General features: G+C 39.0%; 1 protein-coding gene across 1 annotated transcript in view; it reads right to left on the reverse strand.

Moving 5' to 3' along the window:
- The window catches only part of LOC110200880 (uncharacterized), a 111,957-nt gene that overhangs the window by 25,551 nt on the left and 62,876 nt on the right, over window positions 1-23,530 (reverse strand). Inside the window, 7 exon segments of the mRNA XM_078155251.1 lie at window positions 90-225; window positions 1,182-1,309; window positions 10,377-10,515; window positions 14,872-14,927; window positions 16,934-17,226; window positions 19,331-19,625; window positions 22,882-23,018. Of these exon segments, the coding sequence (XP_078011377.1) occupies window positions 90-225; window positions 1,182-1,309; window positions 10,377-10,515; window positions 14,872-14,927; window positions 16,934-17,226; window positions 19,331-19,603 (1,025 nt within the window). The 5' untranslated portion in view covers window positions 19,604-19,625; window positions 22,882-23,018.

A 23,530-nucleotide genomic window follows, 5' to 3' on the forward strand; every position in this document is an offset into this window, starting at 1 on the left:
GCACATCCCAGTGGTACGGAGGCCTTAAAAGGAAGCTGGGCATACAACAGAGCTAATAAGGAATGGGAGAGGTGTGAGAAATTAATTACCTGTTCTTATATGTAATAGAACTTAGTGGTTTCCTGTTCCATCCTTCATTCAGCCATTTGTCTTTCATTGCTTCTTTAATGGCAGGCCGCTTGGCTGGGTCAGGCTCCAGTAAGGAGTGCATGAAATGCACAGCTCCTGGAATGCAATTCAGATGAAGTGTTTGGGGATGAAAACCCCTACAGTTTGGGGGTATTAACCCAGTGAACCACAGACTCTCTTACTGGCAAAATTCTTCTGTTGAAACAAATAATGATCTGACCATAAGCTAGTTTCCTCAGTTTGACTACCAAAGCCAGTGGCTTCAATGGCAACCTAGGCATCTCAAGTGATGCTTTAGGAACTTTAAAATGTCCAGATGTCTTTTACAAAATATATTTTGTGGCTAAGTTTGGGTGTGTGTGTGTGTAGGGGGGGAGGTGGATAAAGGAGAGATTGAATATGTTCAATTGATTTATTATAAAAATCTGGCATTGCGAACAAACCCTAAAAGGTGTAGAAGGGTATTTTTTCAACTGCTAACATTTCTTCCTCCCCTAATCTCATTATCTCTTCTCACCTCTTGGGATCCCTAACTCCCTTCAAAGCTCAGCTCAGACCACCTCCTGCACAAGCAGGGCCTTTCCGATATCCCCAGTTGTTAGCACTTACCCCACCCCAAATTACTTTTTTATCTATTTATCTCCATGCATATTGTTTTCCTCCAGCAGAATGTAAGTTCTTTGAGGCAATAGCTGCCCTTCTACTTAGTTTTTGTGTCTTTGTACTCAATACCTAATATACATTAAATGTTTAGCAAATTCTTGTTAAAGGGAATTATTCATGCTAGTGTTTCCCACATGTCTTGCCCATAAGAGGCCATCAAAAATGTTTCTTGAATTGAAAATGCTATAATAGAAAGCAGTTAATTTTATGGAAACTGAAGACAGAGAAGTGCCCAAAGCATCTCAAAATTTTGAGCCCCTGATATATAGTTATCCCTCTCCCCTGGCAACAAGAGTCAATGATCTATAGCATGATGCTATATTCCCAAATATCTTCCATAGATTGAGCCTTAATTTACAAAACAGCGAGTTAACCAATGAGTTAATTACCAGAAGAGATGTCATCTGGAACAGAGCTGATTTCCCCATTCACCATCTTCTGATGAAGCTGCTTGATGTTGAATGGTTCCACAGTAAATGGCAACGTGCCCGTGAGCATAGCGAACATACTAACCCCTCTGTCAAGAGAATGACCATCAAAGCTGAAAAGTTTAGAAATCAACCTTTAAAAAAATGCTTCTGACAAGAGGGAATTTATGGGCTTTTAATTGTCATGTGTTAAGCACTTTTCTAGAAGGCTGATTTAGCCTATTTCAGAATGAAAAGAAGGATGGGACAAAGGATAAATTCCTTCAGGAGCCTCATGGAACCTATGAAGCTTCCTCAGGACTATAACATGTTGGTAGTCTCTGACTCTTCCCTTATGTCCCTTTATAGGAGGGTATAAGGTGTATGACTTTGAAAAAATGATAAAAATGTCCTGGAGGCAAATTCGAATGTTGGTCACAAATTCCAAATGGATTTAGTTCTATTTACTTATAAATTTATGTTATCTTCATGCATTTTGAAACTCATTGGTTCTAAACAGGGTGGGAAGGGTTGGAGTCCTAAGATAATCCTGAAAAGAAGAGTTCTCCAAGGCCATAAATATGTTTTCATTGTGGTATGTAGCCTGTTAGGAAGACTTGGAAAGGCATTTTAGCATATTTCTGGGCTCCCAGCCCACCTTTTCACTATGGCTAACCTCCTACCCCAAAAAGTGTATTAAATATTTCATCATAGCATGATATAGCAGGATATATATAGGATAGTAGCGTGGGATAGTAGATATGAGGGGGACTTGGTATCAGGGAGACCTGAGTTTGAATCCCATGTCTGATATTTACAAATTTTGTGACTTTGGCCAAGATACTCATCCTTTCTCAACTTCAGTTTCCTCATCTGTTAAATGGAGATAATAAATTGAGGATTAAATGGGGATTAAATAAAGTAAGGATTAAATAAGATGACGTATTTAAATATCATATCGATGCCAGGTATCATCATCATCAGGGCAACTAGGTGGCATAGTGGATAGAACATTGGGTTTGGAATCTGGAAGACTCATCTTCATGAGTTCAAATCTGGCCTCAGACACTTAGTAGCTGTGTGACCCTGGTCAAGTCACTTAACCCTGTTTGCCTCTGTATCCTCATCTGTAAATTGAGTTAGAGAAGGAAATGTCAAACCACTTCAGAATCTTTCCCAAGAAAACCTCAAAATGGAGTCATAGAGAGTTGGACATGACTAAACAACAATAACTATCATTGTTATTATTATTATCACCATCATCATGGCGGCAGCTAGGTGGCATAGTGGATAGAGTGCTGGGCTTGGAATCAGGATGACTCATCTTCATGAATTCAAATCCAGTTTCAGACACTAGCTGTGTGACCCTGGGCACTTAACTCTGCCTCAGTTTCCTCATCTGTAAAATGAGCTAGAGAAGGAAATGGCAAACCACGTTAGTATCTTTACCAAGAAAACTCCAAAATGAGGTCACAGAGAGTTGGACACGACTGACCAACAACTATTATTATTATCAAATGATGTCCAATTTAAGTTCTTTTAACCACTTAACTAAAGGTAGAATTTTCAGATCCAGTATCAATCTCTGTTAGAATCTTAGATTTCCTGCTGCCACACTTTTGCTGATATAAGAAACCAGTATTAAGTGATACCTAAGTTTGTAAATAAAGTATTTGCATTGATTGCAGCATCTTGTTTCATGTTATTTTTTCCCTGTATACTTAGAATGGTCTTTCTAGTCAGCATTGTGTAGGAGGATATATGTGATACATATGTGTGTGTCCAATCAATCAATCAATCAATCAACATCTCTTAAGCATCTATGTGCCAGGCACTGGGCCAAGTGCTGTCTAGATTTGGATCTCTTGGTCTCCTTGACCAGGTGGGACTCATCGTTCTTTGCTTCTCTAGAAAAGCAGCTCTTTCTGGAGATTTCAATGGGACTTGTAGGCTGACAGTCTCTGTTAAATTTATGTCCTACTTCCTTGCTCCCACCCACACCTGGAGGTCCACAACTGCTAGGGAGAAATGCCTTTCCTGCAAGTAATCTTATTTGAAGCTCCCTTTGCATGTCAAAGAAATATTGTTTTCCTCAGTTACATGTATAAAGAGAAAGAAGCAGCTTTTTAAAAATTGGAATCAAGGTTAGAAGGAAGAATCATAGGGGATAGCAGATTGATTTAGTAGTTGGTAGCCTGTCAGAAACAGGACACCAAGTTGCTGAGCCCTGTTCTTATTACCAAGAAGCAAGAGAGAGATGTGCTTTATAGGAGAAGGGCATGTGGAAAGGCCCCCCTACTTAAAAATAATCAATATATATTTTACCAACTAGAAATTAATTTGGATTAATAGATTCCTCTTTTACAGTGCAAAAGTTCACTAGGAAGGTGAAAGCCTATCATTCATGTGTTCAGTTTGTCTTCCTTAAATCAATCAATTGCATAAAGGATTAAAAACATTTTTGGTGGATTAAAAACATTTTTTTTTGATGGGGGGGAGAAGGAGAATAGGGAGATTGGAAAAAAGAAAGATAATTTAGAAGTAGAGGACTTGAGTGCCTTGGGATGGCCAGGGACTTGTGCTATTCAACTTAGCCTTGTTCTGGTCAACATTTATATCAATGTCTTAATTATCTTCATTGTGAAGAGCAGTGTGGTACAGTAGCTTTGGAGTCAGAGGACACAGGTTCAAATTTTTTCTCTGGCATGTGACTCTGGGCCTCAGTTTCTTAACCCATAAAATGATTATCTTACATTAGATAACCTTTAAGTTCCTTTTCAGCTGTAAATATATGATTTTATGATCCCATGAAGACATAGGTGAGATGCTTACCAAATTTGTAGATGATATGAACTGGAAGTTGTAGCCAGCACATTGGGTAATAGGCAAGATCCACAAAATAGGATGATGGGTTGAATGTAATATGTTAAAAATTAATAAGGATAAAGTTCTGGAGTAGTTGATAGAAGGCTGACCTTGGAGTCAGGAAGATGGACTCAAACTTCGCCTTTGACATATACTAGCTGTGTGATAATAGGCCACAATTTCTGAGGGCCCTGGGTGACTTTCTAGGACTTTAAACTACTGATTAGATGTTTATTTGCATCAATGGAGAGAGTTTTACACAAGGAGTTGAGGCAGTTAAGTGGTAGAGTGGATAAAGTATTCTGCTTGGAGTCAGAAAGAACTGAATCATGCCTCAGACACTTAGTAGCTGTGACATTGGACAAATCACTTAACTTCTGTTTGCCTCAGTTTCCTCAACTCTAAAATGAGGATAATAATAGAACTTACCTCCCAGGGTTGTTGTGGAGATCAAATAAGAGATTATTTGTAAGGCGCTTAGCACAGTACCTGGCACAGAGTAAAATGATTAGTAAATGCTTGTTTCCACCTTTCCTTTCTAGGAGTTCTTTATGTTGATGAAATTATAGGTCTGGTACCCTGCCTTCGCCCCCCAAAAAAGTAAAATCCTACACTTGGGTTAAAAAAAATCAACCATACAATTAAGTTACAGAATACTAGATCTAGGCATTTTAGTAGACTGAAGGTTCAAAATGTGCTATACTACACTGTTAGAATATTAACTTGCATTGAAAATAATGGCCTCTGGAATGAGAGAATGGATAGTCCCATTATGTTGGGCTCTCTCAGACCACATCTGGAGTGTCATGCTCAGTTCTGGGCCTCACATTTTAGGGAGGCCAGAGGCAGGCTGGAGTGAGTTCAGAAGAGGATGATCAGGACATTGGGGGAGGTAGGGAGGGCAGGCTGGACACCATGCTATACAAAGATTTGTGGTAGGAATGAAGGATGATTGCTGTTATGCAGAAGAGGGGCTAGACTTTTTTTGCTTACCCCAAAGAATATAATTAGGGCCAATGGGTACAGATTGTAGTGAGGCAGATCTGATGTAAGGAAAAATTTCTTAATAGTTAGAGCTATCCAAATGTGGAATGGATTGCTTTGGGAGGTAGGATGCTTCCCTTTACTGGAGGCTTTTAAGCTGGTGTTGGGTGACTTTATTGGGTATTTCAATTAAAGTACAGGCTGAATTATGTAATCTCTTGAGGCCTCTTCCATCCCTATGATTCTGTGAGAGAGTGTCAGGGGAGAAGGGTGATAAAGAGAGATGGGAGGGTACCCAAGACAAACTTTGTCTACTTTACAAATTTTCCTGGAGTCAGACTGAAAATCATTTCCAGTTCTTCCCCTGGCTCTAGGGCCATAGCTTGGTGATATTGGGTGATTGATTATATCATACAACTAAAGGCTATTTCAATGAGAAGCAGAAAGAACTATTAGGAAGAGAGTGATATAAGGTCACTCCTGTAAAAACAAATTCAATCCCAAAATACTTTAATACACCAATTATCACCTGTCGAAAGAAAGGGTGGATACTCATGATCTGCATATGACTTTGTTTATAGGCTTTAAAGTGTCAAGGCCAAAATGAAAACATATTTGTATCCCTGTAGAAATGATTCTTTCAGTATGCATTTTGGAATTTCCACTCACCCAACCGTGGTTGGGAGCAGAAAATTTAGAAATGCAGGAAAACGAGGAGACTTACAAGAAAGTAGAACACAATCCATTAGGAATTTGTGACTAACATGCACATTTTCCTCAGAGACATGTTCATCATCTTTTGGTGGCAAACCTTGCTCCTTGTAAAGGGATATGGGGAAAGAGCCAAGAGACCGCCAAGTGTGAGAGCAGGTCAGACAAGCCCAGGCTGGAAGTCAATGGCTTTCACACTTGCTATCAACCAGAATTTAATTCACTATCAACCAGGGCTGCCTCTGAATCCGGCACCTCTAAGCCAAAAGACTCTTGATCCCATTACTAATCCTCTAAGCCACTTAAGCACCCAGATTCAAATATTTTTCAGCTGTTTTCCAGTAAGGTATGCCAAAATGCTGGTTTAGAGGTGGGGAGTAGAGGGTGTTAATATTCTAGGGAAGCTCATATGGACTGAACCTGAGGTCGTGTTTTTAGGGTGATGCTGTGGGCTGAGTAGAGGAGAAAAGCAAGCAGGCTGAGAGGGAAATCCCTGAACACTGGGTAATGGCTGCACAAGCCTTCTTGGGGATCACAAAGATCATATGATATTAAAACAAAATAACCATTTCCGTGGCTGGACCGTTGTCATGGCCATCCATGTTGCTGTCTGCAGAATGTATGGACAACATCTGTGATAGCTAGAATAGGAAATCTCTTTTCTGTTTCTCACGAACCTTACAAGAACATCGGGTTCTCTAGAAAAAGACCAAACCACAAGAAGGTATCCCAGTAAACTCATATGGTGCTGCGGTTCAAAAGGTGACACACAAAACATATGTAGTTGAACAAGTGTGAGTCTACTATTTAATTGTGGCTGGAGCCTGATGATATGTTAAGCTTGAAAATTTATTGGCTGTAACAGAATGGAACTCTTCCATCCCACTGAAATCTCTGGCAGCCTTTGGATAGAGCATCTGGCTTATTAATTTGGCCAGTGGATGAAAGTTAATCATGCTTCAGTCCTTCCAAGGATCTAAAAATTGGATACACAAAAATCATGGACAGGCACACGGAGCACTGGTGTTTCCTCCATGGATTCCTAATTGTGTTACTGCAGATTTGGATTGGAATGTGTTGAATGGGATGGCAGAGACCAACAACAGGCTTCTTGTTTTTCCAGTGAGAATTTCTATGCTTTAATGATGATCATCTTTCTTGAGGGCAATAGTTTAATCAAAGGCCAGACAATTGAGAGAATCAGCTCACTTCTTGGGGCTATATTTTTATGACAGAATTTGAATTAAAACAACATTAAAGGGGGGGGAGGTGATGGGAAGTAGTCAAAATAGAGCTGATGAAAATTGAGGGTAGGGGGCTAAAGTGAATCTTTTGAAGAAATCCTTAATTCTGAGATCAAATAAAATTTTAGATCTGGGTAGGATATCAAAGTGAGTGGTAGAAGATGGGAAAATTGCTGGCTCTAGGAGAAAAGGGAAAATTTAGACTCTCACTTTTGCCTTCTTCTGTCTTTCTCTTTCTGTTTTCATGTCTCTTTTTCTCCCTCCCCCACCCCCACTTCTTTCTCTCTTCATCTCTCCATTTCTCTTCATAGTTCTCTCTTTTCCATTTTCCCATTTCTTTCTCTACCTTAACCTTCTTCCCTTCCCCCTTTCTGAGGCTACCTTGCTTCTTCTCACTTCTTTAATACAGTATTAAAACACCACCTTAGACTATTTTGTTTTCCTTGGTACTTTAAAACCTCTTCACTTCATTCATTCAGAGTTTGTGTTAAGTTCAGACCCAAGAGGCTGAGGTCTACCTCTGTAATATTTCTTTAAAAAAAAGTTTAGTAAGCAAACACATTTTTCAAATGTAATTGATGGATTAGATTCTAAGTTCTTTGAGAACAGGACTGTCTTTTGTCTCTTTGTATTCCTCATGCTTAGCACAGTGCCTGCCACATAGTAGGTGCTTAATAAATGTATGCTGATTGATTGATTTGAGAGAATATCCAGGTGATTAAAATGAAACTGTTTTTATGGATTTTGATGTATCAATTATATGTACATTCATTATATACTACTAATAACAAAATAATTATTTATTAAATAGACTTTTTCCAACTTTTACTTGGAACCACTCTGGCAGGCTTTGCACATAGCATCTGACTTATTAATTTGGCCAGTTAATTTTGTTAACAATTCTTTGGTGCAGGTCCTACTTATATTACTTTGGGCTCCCTGGGCAGAGTGCTGTTATTAAACTCCATGGTAGAGCTACAACCAAGCTGTGTAGTGATGAAGAATGGGGAAAGAAAGAGAGACTGGATTTGTGATTTCAGTAATCTAGGGAACAGGGCTGCTAGGTGGTGCAGTGGATACAGCATTGGCCTTGGAGTCAGGAGGACCTGAGTTCAAATTTGACCTCACACATAAAACACTCACTAGCTGTGTGACTCTGGGCGAGTCACTTAACCCCAATTGCCTCACCCAAAAAAATAATAATCTAGAGAACACGATGGCAAAGAAATTCTCTACCAGTGGAGCTTGGTACCTTCTCTGCAAGTTGAAATCTTAGAGAGATGCCTCAGTGACTTGCTCAGGGTTACACAGCCACTATGTGTCTGAAGCATGAACTTTGAACCCAGGACTTCTTTCTGGCTCTGAGACCGGTTCCATTAATCCTACACTGCCACTGGCTAGTGAAAAATCACAGATAATCCAAATGGATCATTTAAATAACTTCAGTTTATTTTCCTACCATATATGTTACCAGGGACATGAGCAGCTAAAGAAATTCATAGATTTGGATTTTTACTTCTTTTTCTTCTCTGGTGCTCTACTGATAGGAAAGCTGGTAAGCTTTTTAATATTTTCATTTGAGATATATAGGGTTAGTTTAACATTCTCAGTTCATTTCACATCCTTGGCTTTTTTTTTTTTATTTTGAAGAATGGGGATAGAAACGGGGATTGTTTTGACCCTCATGGCTAAACTCAAGAGAGTTTTTCTGTTCTTCATGTATCTCAGGACTAATTTTTTTAAATTAAATTTAGAAAAAATTCAGGTCCACCTCCCTTTCTCTTTCCTCCCTCTTTTCCCCTTCCCTTTCTCCTCTCTCCATTCCCTCCCTGTCTCTGTTGCTCCCTTTCCCTCCTTTGTCTTTCCCTTCTCTGTCTTCTCTCTGTCTCTGTCTCCTCATTCTGTCTCTCTCTTCTGTCTCCCCCATCTGTTTCCCTCCCCCTCACCTTCCACCTTCCTCTTCTGTCTGTCTTCCCCCTCTCCTCACTTCCTTCCCTCTCTCCCGTCCATTCCCCCTGCCATTGAGAAGACAAGAAATACAAAATCCTCTGTCAAAAACATATAGTCAAGCGAAATCAGTTCCCGAAATGTCCATGTTAAAGAAAAAATATATGTATCTCTATTGGTTCTCTAAGTCTAGGAAGTTGGTAGTCTGTTTCATCATCAGGGCTACTTTTCCAAATAAAAATAAATCTCGAAATTTCAAAGTTGGAAGGGACCGCAGCGGCAGCCTAATCCACTCTATAACTCAATAGGATTCCGTATGTACTACATCATTCTCTACCTCCCCAGTCAGCCCATTACACTTCAGGACCAACCTGATCACTAGGAAATTTTTTCTGATATCAAACCCATATTTGCCTCTTTGCAACTTCAGACTTTTGCTCAAGGTCTAGCTTCTACTGGATGCTTTTCCTGATCCCCCAGCTACAAATACCCTCCACTTGTTGCCTTGTGGTTAACCACCTTACATTTATTTTGTATTTATTCTACACATATTTATTTAAAAAAATTGTTGGCACTGGATATGACAAGCACCAAAAGAAATTATTTTTCATCTTTAATTCCCTAGTACCTCAACACAGTGACTATGAGGGTAACAGATGCTTGGTGATTGATTCTACTCTTTTTCACCTGGTTTTACCTTCTGGTGCCAAATAGAATAAGTGTAACCGGGCTTCCATAGGATAGCCCTTTAAATACTTGGAGGCAGCTCTTATGTCTCCTACACATTTTCTTTTCTCTTCTCCAAGATTTTTAGTTCAGCCATTTCAGTCGTGTCTGACTCTTGTGATCCCACTTGGGGTTTTTGGCAAAGATACATTTCCTTCTTTAACTCATTTTACAGATGGAGAAACTGAGGCAAACAGAGTTAAATGACTTATCCAGACCCACACAGCTAATAAGTGTCTGAAGCTGGATTTGAACTCAAGAAGATGAGTCTTCCTGACTTCAGGCACTCTATCCACTGCATCACCTACCTTCTCCTTCTCCAAGATAAGCATGTCCAGTTCTTTCAGCTGACCTTTAGTTGCCAAGAATTAGAGGCTCTTTACTATCCTGACTTCCCTCCTATATCAATGGCCTTCCTAAAATGTGGTGCCCAGAACAGAAAATAAAATACTTTTTATGGATGTACAACTCAATCACTTGGGTGAAATTTTGCTCTTGGTTATGGAAGTGTGCATGTGTGTGTGTAAGCATGTGTGTGTGCACATGTACACATGTGTGTGTGTGTTAAACTCCAGGTGAGAAAAATATCTTGCTCAACTGTCTGCAAATTTAAACAACTGGGTTTCCCATAGCTTTAAAATCCACTGTGATTATGATTCAACATCCCTGAGCTGACGCAGTAATTTGGTGATTTACTTACATGGACCAGACATCCACCTTTGGACCATATTTCTTATGAGCCACCAGTTCCGGGGCAGCATAGGCTGGGCTTCCACACTGAGTGTTTAACAGCTCCTGAGAAAGACCCTCCAGTTTCATAATGTTGCTCAAGCCAAAGTCTGAAAGATTTACAAACAGCCAGACCTAAAAAGTTCATCTCTGACAGAGACCACTTAATTCTTTTGACCAGTGGTTTGCATGAAAAAACCTAGGAGTAACCATAAACCTTATGGCACTTGGCTTGTGGAATGCTTTCTTTCTTTGACTACAGTAGTGGTTCTTATAGGTATATGGATATGTCTGCAATACAGGCATAGGAACTGTCTTTAAAACCAGTTTTCTTATTTCTTCAAGTGACTTGGTTTTCTTTAAACAAGTTCTCCTGTAATTTCCCCTGGGTCTTTCCTTCCTCTCGACCTTAGGTTGTGTAACAGTATGACAGAGAGGGGAAAAAAAACCTGGAATTTTGGTCAGAAGGCCAGGGATGAGAGCATTTATTATCTGTGTGACCATGGCTGAATCACTTCATCTTTGTAAGCCCTAGTAGAAACTGGGAGTATTGAAACTCACTCCTGACTTGAAAGGTTGTTTGAAAAAGTAGCTCTCCCCCAACCTTTTTTTTTTTTTGGCAATGGGGTTTAATGACTTGCCCAGGGTCACACAGCTAGTAAATGTCTGAGGTCAGATATGAACTCAGGTCCTTTTGATGCTGGAGCTGGTCCCTGAGGATAAAGTGGTACATGCTAGAAGACCTGGGTTTGAGGACAGTTCTGCTAATGATGAGATGTATGACCTTGGATGAGTCTCTTCCCCTCCTGCATCAATGTTTCTTCATCTGCAAAATGGGTTAGTCAATAAGGAAGGAGTATTAGATCTGGGTGGCAGGGATCAGGCAAGGGGCAGCAAAGTATAGTGGAAAGTTTTCAGGATTTAGAGTCAGAGTATCTGAGGGTATATCTCAGCTGTGCCATTCCCCACCTATTTTTGACCTTGCTAAGTCATTAATCTCCTTGTAACTCAGTTTCCCAGCTTCTAAAATGAAGTGCTTAGACTAGATAGTGTCAGAGATTCCTTCCAGTTTTAGTCATTTCTATGTCTATGACACACAGAGTAGATAACCTAGATGGTGGATTGTCTTTCATTCCTGATCTCATCACTTGTATTAGGAACCCTGTGACTTAGGAGGCAAGGTCAAGGTGATCAAGAAATGAAAAAATTTCCTCTCCTCTGCTTCTCTCTCCTTTGTCCTCTCCCAGAAAGTGTCTCTCTGCTGGCTGGGGACATGTTGAAGCCTGTCTCAAGGAAGGAAGATATTGAAGCTATTTCTTTTTTTGGGGGGGGCTGTTTTTTTCTACGTATCAGGACAGAACCCTTTGGTTCCCACATGAATAACTGCAACTCTCATACTTTAGCACAGTTGGCCATTCCGTGTAATAACAGCAACAGCTCACATTCTCAGCTCTGGTCATTTTCTCCGTCTAATCCACCATGTCTGGAGTGCTCTCCCTCTATTACTGCCTTTCTAGGCTTCCTTTAAGTCCCAGCTAAAATTCCATCTTCTACAGCAGAGGTTCCCAAACATATTTGGCCTACCATCCCCTTTAAAAAAAATTACTCAGCATCTCCCTTCCCCCAGAAATCTACTTTTTAAAAAGTCTTTAACAGTTTTTTTTTGAAATTTGTGTCATTTCAAAAAACATAAATTTTTTAAAGAAAAGATGCACCTTAAATTTAATAATTTATTGTAAATTTGTGTTTTTTTCCTGCATTGAAATTCTGATGATGCAATATTGCATCATGTAACTGTATAGTATTATAAGCAAGTCATTATACACAAATATTCCTGCCGATGCATGCTGGACTTTCCAACATTGTACCATGCGCTCACCTGCCCAAACTTACTTGTTAAGACTTGTTGGCAGACTTGACCACTTATCAGTTATAACTTGTACGTTGTGTGTTTATTTGGAAAATAATGCAATCACTACAACTTTAACTGTTACACAACAGATAAAACATGTATGAAGTTTTTCAAGATTTTCTTCTTTTTTCCTTATGCTTCCACCACCCCCTTAGTTTTATTTAACATCCTGAAGTTGCACCTGAGACTACTACCACCCCCCTGTATTGTCCCAGTACCCCCCAGGGGGCAGTATCACCCATTTTGGGAACCTATGTCTACAGGAAGTCTTTCCCAACCCCAATTAATTCTAGTACTTTCCTTCTTTTAATTATTTCCTGTTTATCCTACATATAGTTTTTACATAATTGTTTACTTGTTGTCACCCCAATTTTATCACCCCACTGGGCAGCTAAGTGGTACATGATTAGAGCATAGGGCCTGGGATCAGGAAGACTAAGTTCAAATCCAACCCAGACACTTACTAGCTGTGTGACCCTGGGCAAGTCATTTAACCCTGTTTGCCTCAGTTTCCTCATCTGTAAAATGAGCTGGAAAATGAAATGGCAAACCACTCCAGTGTCTCTGCCATTAAAACCCCAAATGGGGTCACAAAGAGTCTGAAACGACTGAAAAACAATAAAACTCCCCCATTAGGTTGTGACAACCTTGAGGGCAAGAACTCTCTTTTTCCTCTTTCCCCAGGACTTAGCACAGTACCTGATATATAGGTGCTTAGTTCTCTCTCGTTCTCTCTCTCTCTCTCTCTCTCTCTCTCTCTCTCTCTCTCTCTCTCTCTCTCTCTCTCTCTTGGCTAGGCAATGGGGTTAAGTGACTTGCCCAGGGTCACACAGCTAGTAAGTGTTATGTGTCTTAGGTTGGATTTGAACTCAGGTCCTCCTGAATCCAAGGCTGGTGCTCTATCTACTGCACCACCTAGCTGCCCCACAGTAAGTGTTTAGTAAATGTTTATTGACTAATATTTAGGTAAGCTTGGATGAATTGCCATGGTCAGAGGGAATATCTCCCCAGACAAGGTCACAGAATTGTTTGTGTATCCCCGTATCTGAGCTCACATTCCCATTGCACTTTAAGGATTAAAAACCACTTTTTTTTTGGAGCATGTTCTTGTGTTCTCTGTGCTCTTGTTCACTCTTTGTCCTGTCTTACTTTTCTTGTTACCTGTTGAATTTCTCCAAAATTCATCTCAAAATTCATCCTCTGGAAAACCTTCCTGGATTTCCACTGTTGTTTACACAAACTCTGCCCCCTTAACCCAGATCTAGGCTGTACAACCAGTCATTGCTATAAAGTTGCAAGGAATTAAAGTTATAAATTAAATAAATTAGATTGTTATAATTAAAGTTAATATAAAGTTATGAGGAATTAGCTTTGTAGGGATAGAGAATAATATTGATTAAAAAAATTATTTCTTATTCAAAGCTTGATTTTCCACCAAAGGAGTTATTAGGGTTTTTGTTTGGTACAAACTGTTTTGAATTTATTTATCCTTACTTGTAGCAGAAAGTTCTAAGAGGAAGCCTATTTTTTTCAAACATATTTTAATCTATTTTAATAGAATACATTGTAGAGGGACATGTGGCCCTGGGATAAATCACTTGACATTGTTAAGCCTCAGTTTCCTTATTTATGAGACTTCTTCTCTTTGGCTCTTTCTACATAGATTTTACAGAAAACGTTTCATGTACTGATGTAGTTTGTAACTGTACTTTCAGAACATTGTTTTTTGTTTTATAAAGTTATTCAAGACTCATGGTAGGGAGTTTGAATTAAAAAGGATTATTTTCAAGTTATGATCTATAATGCCTTATATACAGTCAATGCTTAAAAATATGTGTTGAATTGAAAATAATAAAATAACGAATGGGTCTGTAATATAGATTGTTAATTAAATGAAACAATGCAATTTCACTTAAAAAAATAGCATACACTAGAGGAGAGCTTCTGAAGGTTCCTTCCAATCCTGTGATTCTATGCATCATAAATTATAACAGTGCCTAAAAAATTCAGTCATTGTATCAGCAAGTATTCAAGTGCCTGCTATGTGCTAGGCTCTATTCTAAGCACTGGAGATATAAACACAAATAATCAAACAGGCCCTATTCATGAAGAACTTAAATGAAAATGAGGAAGATAACAAGTATATTATATATGTATATATGATGCATATGTAAAATATATATTATATATAAATACATAAAAATTAAAACAACACACATACACACATATACATACATGTACACATACATATATGTATATATAGGCACACACATGCATATATATATATAATACATATATATATGCATACACATACATATATCTATATCTATCTATATCCACACACACACATATACACACATACACACACATATGTGGAAGGAGGATCCTAGCAGTTTGGGGGAGTCAGGAAAGGCTTCACAAAGAATATGGTGCCTAATCATAAAGGAAGAGAGGGTTCTATGGGACAGAGGTAAGGAGGCCTGGGGCCATTCCAGGCGTGGGGAATAGCCAGTGTAAAGGCCCAGAGGAACAGAGTAGCTAAACTGATACTCACCCACAATCTTGATATTGTTGTTTTCATCTAAAAGAAAATTTTCAACTTTCAAGTCCCTAAGGAGAATGAGAAATAAGGTAAGCTTCATTGGATGGCGGAAACATTTGTGATTTTAGAATATTATAGTTGTGCACAGAACCCTTTTCCTTCCCCTTACAGTCTTCTTCTCCCACCCCATATTGATTTTATGTCTAAAATGTTAATGGATATTTCTACACCAAACCAGAATAATGATAAAATTGATATTAATATAAGCATTTTGAGGTTAACTAAGTACTTTACACACATGACTTCATTGAATTCTGACATCTTATGGGATAGATCCTCCAGGTACCTCCCTAAACTATCCTACCTTTCCAATTTTCTTATACATGACACAAAAATCCCCCACCACTCTGCATTTTAGAGACACTGGCTTCCTCATCTTCTTTCAATTCCCAGAGAAGTGAGGCAGCTGGTGGTCCAGTGGATAGAGCACTGGGCTTGGAGTCAGAGAGACTTGTGTTCAAATCTAGCCTCAGATGTTTACTACCTGTTTGATCCTGGGCAAGTCATTAACCTTCTTTCTGCCTCAGTTTCCTCAACTGTAAAATGGGGATAATAATAACTACCTCCCAGGGCTGTTGTGAGGGTCAAATGAGATAATGTTTATACATGGTAAACTCTATAGAAATGCATTATTCGTTCCAGCTAAAATCTCATTTTCTACAAGAAATCTTTCCTGATCCCCTTAATGATAGCACCTTTTCTCTCTTGATGTTCTGTATGTTATCCTGGATATATCTTGTTTGCACGTTTGTATGTTTGCATGTGGTTATTTACATATTCTCTCCTCTATTAGGCTGTGAGTTCCTGGAGAACAGAGACTGTGTTTTTGCCTTTCTTTGTATTCCCAGTGTTAAGAGTAATACCTGGTACATGGGAGGTGCTTAATAAATGCCAGTTAATGTACTGATTATAAGATCTCAAACTGGAAATATGTTCAGAGGTCATGTATCTGAACCCCTTCACTTTGCAGATGAAATAATTGAGGCTCACAGAGGTCAGATAATTTTCCATGAGGTCCTTCTTGACTCTGAGTTGCCTATGCAAACCTCCCATTCAAATTGCCTTGTATATACTTATAGGGTTATGAGTTGTCCCCTGTCATTGAATAGAAGTTCTTAAGACAGCGATTATTTCATTTCTCTATTTGTATACACAATGCCTGACAAATACTGCACACATGTTGAATGTTCATTGATCAGTTGACATGGTGGCCCAGGGTTACTATATACAGTAAGTACTAGCTAGATTTTAATGCAGGTCCTTTGACTCAAAATTCAATGCTCTTTCCAGGGCATGAGAGAATGATTTCCATTTGCCATATCCTCAGAATGACCAGCTACTTCTGGGCTGGATATCAAAGGTTCTTCTTTGATTCTTGTGTATTTGAAGCTAGAATGGAAGTTTAATCTAGAGTAGAGAAAACTTGGAAGAGTGAATGTGACTGTTATCTTCAAATATTATAATAACTGTCATGTGGAAGATTGATTAGAATTTTTCTGCTTGGCCATAGACAGTGGAACCAGGAACAAAAATGCTTACTAATTAGAGCTGACCATCAGTAATATAGGCTGCTCTAGAAGGCAGTGGGATTCTGCTCACTGAAAGTCTTCGGGCAGAGGCCAGATGCTTCCTGGACGAGTATGTTGTAGGTGGGATTCCTTATCTCATTTGACCCTCACAACAACCCTGGAAGGTGCTATTATTATCCCCATTTCACAATTGAGGAAACAGAGGCAAACATGTGAAATGACTTGCTCAGGGCCTATCTAAGGATGAATTTTAACCTCAGTTCTTTCTGATTCTAGGCCCTGCACTCTATCCACTGTGACACCTAGCTTCCCATTTAGCTTGAAACTCTTGTTCCCTAACAGAGAGGTCATTTTTCATTCACATGGACATGTTATTAGTAGACAAGTGGGATTAATTTCTTCCCATCTCAGAAGATGGGCTTTGGTGTGTCTTTTATGAAGAATTTCAAGAGCTTTGAGAGAAAGAAAATAAAAAGGCACCTTACCTGTGGACGATGCCATGGTGGTGCAGGTGGCCGACGGCTGACATGATCTGCCTGGTGAACCTCCTTACTTCCCTTTCATCCAGTTTCTTTTGGTCACAGATCTTGTCCAGGAGATCCCCACCCAGGCACAGCTCCATGACCATGTAATAAGAGTTTTCTGTCTCTAGGGTTTCGTACAACTGAACGATGTGAGGGTGCTTGACCATCTGCTGAATGCGGGGCTCACGCTTCATGTTCTTTAAAATATAAGAGTCCTGCTGGGCTTTCTTCTTGTCGATGACTTTAATAGCGACCTTGAGCAGTGAACACAGAGAGGAAACTGCATGAAATACAGCAGCTAGTTCTGCTCAACACAAAAGCAAAACACCCTTGAAGTACAAAGTCAGGAGGTGAGGAGGATTGAATAAGTGGTGACAGGGGTCAGGGGTTTTAAGAGATTTCTATCATTTGTAAATGACTACAACTCCATATTCTTAGCTACATATGTGAAATTTTAGTTAGATACTCTTAATAGCCAAGTGCACCCAAATAGAGTTTGTTTTGAGCAATCCGCTAACTTTGCTTCGGGGAACATTTTTTTTTTTTTGAGGTAGATAGACTTGGAACCAGAACATCCAAGTACAAATCTTGTTTGACTCTGGAAAAATAACTAAACCTCTCTAATCTTCAATTCATCTTCTGTACAGTGGAGATAATAACAGCATCTACTGCATAGAATTGTTATAAGGTAATAATAATAATAATAACAATAATTAGCATTTACATAACCCTTTAAAGTTTTTGAAGTGCTTTATTTATGTCATTTTATTTGAGTCTCACAACAACCTTGTGTGGTAGGTGCTCTTATTATCTCCATCTTGCCGATGAAGAAACTGAGACTGAGAGAAAGAGATTAAATGATTTGCTCAGAGTTGTAAACAGAATTTGAACTCAGGTCTTTCAGATAGTCCAACATTCTATCCACCGAGCCTCTTAGATGTAAAGCACTTTACAAACTTTAAAGTTTGTAATAAATAAAAAAAAATTAAGTTTTATTTTAATATTAAATTTAATAACAATTATAAATGACGATTATATAATATATAATATATAATGTATATAATAGCAATTATAAATAAATAAAATATTAATATCATTAAATTGCTATTTATTAATTAAAGTAATCTTAATTTAATATTTTGGACAATTAATAAAACATTAACATTAAAATATTATCTAAATGTGACCCATTATTAATATAACTAATATCTTATATGGGGGCATCTAGGTAGCACAGTGAATAGTGTGCCAGGCTTGGAGTTAGTAAGATTCATCTTCATGAGTTTAAATCTGGTCTCAGACACTTACTAGCTGTGTGATTTTGAGTGAGTCACTTAACCCTGTTTATCTCAGTTTCCTTATCTGTAAAATCAGCTGGAAAAAAATGGCAAACTGCATCAATATCTTTGCCCAGAAAACCCCAAGTGGGATCACAAAGAGTGGGACATAATTGAACCGAACAACAACAAAATATCTTACATATGCGAGGACCAAATTTGTTCATTGAAATAATGACCTCATAGATCAAATTTCTAGACAATTTATCTAGAGCCTGAAGGAACCTTAGAGGTCATTTAGTACAACAGCTTCATTTCACAGATGATTATAATGATGCTGAGAGGGATTAAGAACAGCTAGGTGGCCCAGTGGATAAAGTGCTGGGCATGAATTGGAAAGACCTGAGATCAAATCTAGCCTCACACTCCAGTACCTTTGCCCAGTAACTTTGGGGTTATGAAAAGTTGGACATAATAAAACAAAGAAGAGGGAGATTAAATAACTTGCACAAGGTCACATAGGAAGGCGAGGTCAGAGATGGGATTTGAATCCAGATCCTCTGACTCAGGGCCAGTGCTCTTTTCACATACCATGGTCTGATCACAGTACAAGTTCAGAAAAAAGCCAATAAAATTTGCTATGGGACATCCTGGAAAATCATCTATTTCCTCTACAACCTGCTCCTATAATTCTCCTTGTTACAATAACCTGACAGCAGGAAGATTCCATTTTTCACTTTGCTGAGCAAAAACAGGCTGACAGATATTTTATTGGAAACCCCTAGCTGAAAACTTAAATACTGATCCCTGTTCTATATTCCCTGACTTTGCTGTCATCTCCTGTGAAAAATGCCTTTATCATATATCTTAGCATGCTCAAATTCTAAACAATATAGCCTTGCCTGGAAAAAGACTCAAACTTTAAGATATATACATATTCACTGGTCCCTCACTGTGATGTGCGGAAAAACATCTGAAATCCTGGTCTATTATGTTTCACCCCCTCTCCTCCCATACAGTCACAGAGAGGTAACCATATGTCAATGCCAAGGCCTGATTGACTTTGTCAAGGTGCATTTACCTTTTCACCTGTGGGGAGATGCAGTCCCTCCATCACTTTGGCAAAAGAGCCCTGGTTGATCATTTTCCCCACCAGATAAGTCCCAACTTGTTTCGTGTGAGGGAAAGTTTTAGCTGTTTCTTGGGACATCTTCCTGAAACATGCAGGCATCTGCAAATCCCTTCTTTTCTTCTTTTTTTCCTTCTTTTTCAATTCAGGTAATGGCCTACCCAGGATGTTAGTATCTGTTACTAGACCTTCCAGGGTTGTTTTAACTGCTGCTGGCATCTTCATTGATACTACTGGACCGGATAGCCTGTGGTTAATAACCAATTTCAATCTTTAAGCATGTACAGACATTTCTGAGCTTTGGGGAGGATGCAGGCACTGACTCTTCCTTCCTCTTTACCTGTTTCTTAGCTCATGACCCCTTGACCACAGGCACACAGATCAGCTCAAGCAGAACGAATGTGTAGATTATTAACCAAACCTGATACATGATGTCAATTAATGGCCCAGCACTGCCAACTCCCTTGACATCCAATCCCAGCCCTTACCTGGAATAAACCATTCCCCTTCACAGACTAAGTGTTAAGGCTTGCCAAGGCTCAGCCAATCAGCTAAATTGAAATCGGGTTTCTTAATATGCCTTTCTGAATGGAACCTGGAGCCAAACTGTTTGTCCCCAAAGGCATCCTGTGACTTTAGAGGCAAACAGAGCAATGAAATGCAATTAGTTAGAACTTTGTGGCAAGGGTTTAAACAAGCTTTCATGCTGAGGTTACATTAATACCCCAGAAAACACAGCCTATCTTGCTGATTTTTATTGTCCAGAAAGAGGGTTTTTTGGAATCTTTTCTGGAAACACCTACTTTATGGTTAGACCGAAAAGTTGATCCAAATTTGCATTTAGAAAACCCTTTCTTTTTTTTAAAGCAAGAAACTACCCTGCACTTGAATTCTAAGTGGAAACTTGATATTCTACATGTAAAGATCAGAGACTCTTAATGACATTTTAAAACCCTGTATGGTGCAAATCCTTGTCACTGCCTTCAGTAGAGGCCTGCCTGCCATGCATCTAGAGGCATGCCATAATTTTAAACATTTGCACTTGACTTAGGAAGATTTAAGTTGAACTTTTGCTCAAAGTCGGCTGTTGCATAAGATACTTTAATGCCTATACACGGTGTTTGTCATGTGACATCATGTAGAGCTGTGCCGCCTTTGAATTATGCCAGTACTTATAGACGGAGATGTTGCTAGGGTGGGGTGTTTGGGGCTTTGCCCTAGGGTGCCAGATTTAGAGGGTGCTGTTGGTACTTGTGGTCCTTTAGCAACGTAGAAACAACAAAGCACCTCTTAATTAGGCAGAATAATAGTTAAAATAGGAAGCTATCAAATTGTGGGCTGTGGTGAAGCATTCTCCCATTCTTCTTTCTTTTCTATTCTATTCCCATACTCTCCCCACCCCCACCCTACCTAGCCCCAGCTGAAAGCACTACTCTATATTCCTTTGCCCTGAACATTGTTTGTCCCAGGTGCAAACATTTCTAGTTCGGATTCTGCCTAGGGATTCTCTCTTTCTGGCTCAATCTAAACTTGCATTACACATATGGAGCTCAGTTAACTCATTCCATTAGTTCCAGGGGTGGGGAACCTGTGGCCTTGAGGCCACATGTGGCCCTCTAGGTCCTCAAGTGCGATCCTTTGACTGAATCCAAATTTTACAGAACAAATGCCCTTAATAAAAGGATTTGTTCTATAAAACTCGGACTCAGTCAAAAGGCCGCACCCAAGGACCAGGAAGGCCACAATGGCCTTCTTCAAGGTCCTGCAGGCCTTAGACTAAAGAAGCTGGAAATCGAGTACTCATTTATTATATTGCGTTATTAGGATATGGTCCCATTTCAATCCAACGACCTGACATTTCACTTCTGTCTCCTTGCTTATGCTGTAATAACTCTTGGAAGATTTGCCCAGTTTTGATCAAATTTCATACACAGGCATAAAAACAGCCTTCCAAGGGTGTTTTGTACAACAACCAAAGCATATCAGTGTCTCCTTCACTGAAGGCAAGTGAGATTTTTCTGTGGAGAGAAAATTAGCTCTGGAGTCTTAGGACGTAAGCTCAAAGCCCATTTCTGAGTTTATCATCTGTGTTGTTTTGGTAAAAATGACTTGATAGTTTCTTCACCTGTAAAACAAGGGAATTTAATTACTTGGCCTCTGAAACCCCTTCTAGGTCTAGATCTGTGGTTCTCAGAAAGATATGAATTTAGGGGGAAAAGTTGAAATTAAGAAAGTATTTTTGCAGATAGATGAAAGGAGGATTGATAGTATTCAAGGAAGTTAAATTCTAATTAGGTCAGGGTTTCTGTGTGTGAAACTCTAAGTATAGATACTTAACACAGTAGCAAACACAGTTCAGTTTGGTTTAGCTAAGTGTTCTGCTCTAGTCTGTTTAAGGATACAAGAGTGACATAGTTCACGATCACAGAAAACTTACTTAGTCATAATTTATTGATGTTAAAACAAAGGACACAGAGAGGGTGTGTGCCAGCCTTCGACATAGCTACCTGGGTCCCTTTTGTTCTGATTCTAGGACATGCCCTAATACACATAAGGTCTACCCGGGGAGTGACCAGCTTTGTCAGGACTTGATTGGCACCCAGAACACTGGGTTTAGAGAGCTTTATACAAACAGTAAACCAAGGGGGTTAGAGCCCTTTACAAACCCACCCTTTTTGGAGAAGAAAGCCCTCATTCACTTATGAGCATACCAATTATAAATAAGCTAGACAAGCTAGATACACATGGATTTGTAAAATTCTTTGGCATTTTTACCTTTGGATTCTCAGTCATTCCGGCTGTTGCTATCTATGGGTTTCCCCCTCCCTCAACCTCCTTCCTCTCCTTCCCCTTTTTGTCTTGGGCAAAGAGATCAAGCCTGGCCAATTTTACTTTGTATTCAACCAATGTTTTTTTGATAATAGTACAAAGAAGAAAAAGGAAACCAACCAGGAAGAAAGAAGGTATAATCACTTTTGTGTTCTGCCCTTAGCATCATTGCCTTCAGCAACAAAAGAACAGCACAGAGAAACTCGCTGCTTGAATGTGCTATTCTGGAGAATCTTATTAAATTTTATCAGTTACTTGATTTCTAAAACTTTTAGCCTTTAATCATCACTACTGCTAATATCCATGGAAAGGAGAAACTGGGTTAACTAATTTGAAGTGAAGAAAACATTAAGAGAGATAAATACCTTTTAGGTAGAATAGATATTTGAAATTATTCTTCCCTGTTTTAAGCCAGGTAAAAATCCCCTACTGGCTTTTGCTTATTATGTTAGAAAAACAAAACAAAACAAAATAAAATCCAACTGTAATGAGATAACCCTTTCCCTCAACCAGGATAATGGGAATGAATGAATGAACAGGAAGAATGTTAACTGTTTGTTATTTGACACTAGTGAGGGACAGCAAGAGAAAATTATTAATTCATGCAACAAAGGTTTAGGCATTGTTTTATTATAAGCATAAATGCTAGAAGAGATCAGTCCACCATGGCTCACCTGGAAGGACTTTTCAGAATAATAGTCTGGGGTCATGAAAACAATCCTGGCCTTGGAATCCTGGATTCAAATCTCTGCTTTTCTGTTTATTACTTGTATAGTCTTGGGTTAACTTTTCTGGCCCTCAGTTTCATCATCTATAAAATGGAGGCAAGAAGAAAGATTAAATTAGGTATCTTAGGTTCCTTCCCAAATCCATGATCTTATGATCTGAGGACTAGACTTCATTTGGAAATAGAAGATTGGCAGTAGTGGAGTGGATCAAGGGATGGAGAAAGTAGAAAGAAGTCTAAGAAAGAAGAGAATCCATAGAATTATTCATCGTAATATTGATGAGTTCAAAAATATTAATTGATAGCACACACTATTAAAGAAAGGCCTATGCTAGACACTGTGGGGAAGACAAATAAGTAGAATATATAGCCCCTAACTTCAAGAAACTTACTATTGGATAGAGCACCGGCCCTGAAGTCAGGAGGGCCTGAGTTCAAATCTGGTCTCAGACCAAACACTTAACATTTACTAGCTGTGTGACCCTGGGCCAATCACTTAACCTCAATCGCCTAAAAAACAAACCAAAAAAAACCCCCTTACTATCTAGTTGAGGAAAATACAGGAAAAATTAAATAGCAATTGTACAGGTCAAGTT

The sequence above is a fragment of the Phascolarctos cinereus genome, unplaced genomic scaffold (genome assembly GCF_003287225.1).
Source record: "Phascolarctos cinereus isolate Bilbo 61053 unplaced genomic scaffold, phaCin_HiC Scaffold_5;HRSCAF=322, whole genome shotgun sequence".
NCBI classification, from domain to species: Eukaryota; Metazoa; Chordata; class Mammalia; order Diprotodontia; family Phascolarctidae; genus Phascolarctos; species Phascolarctos cinereus.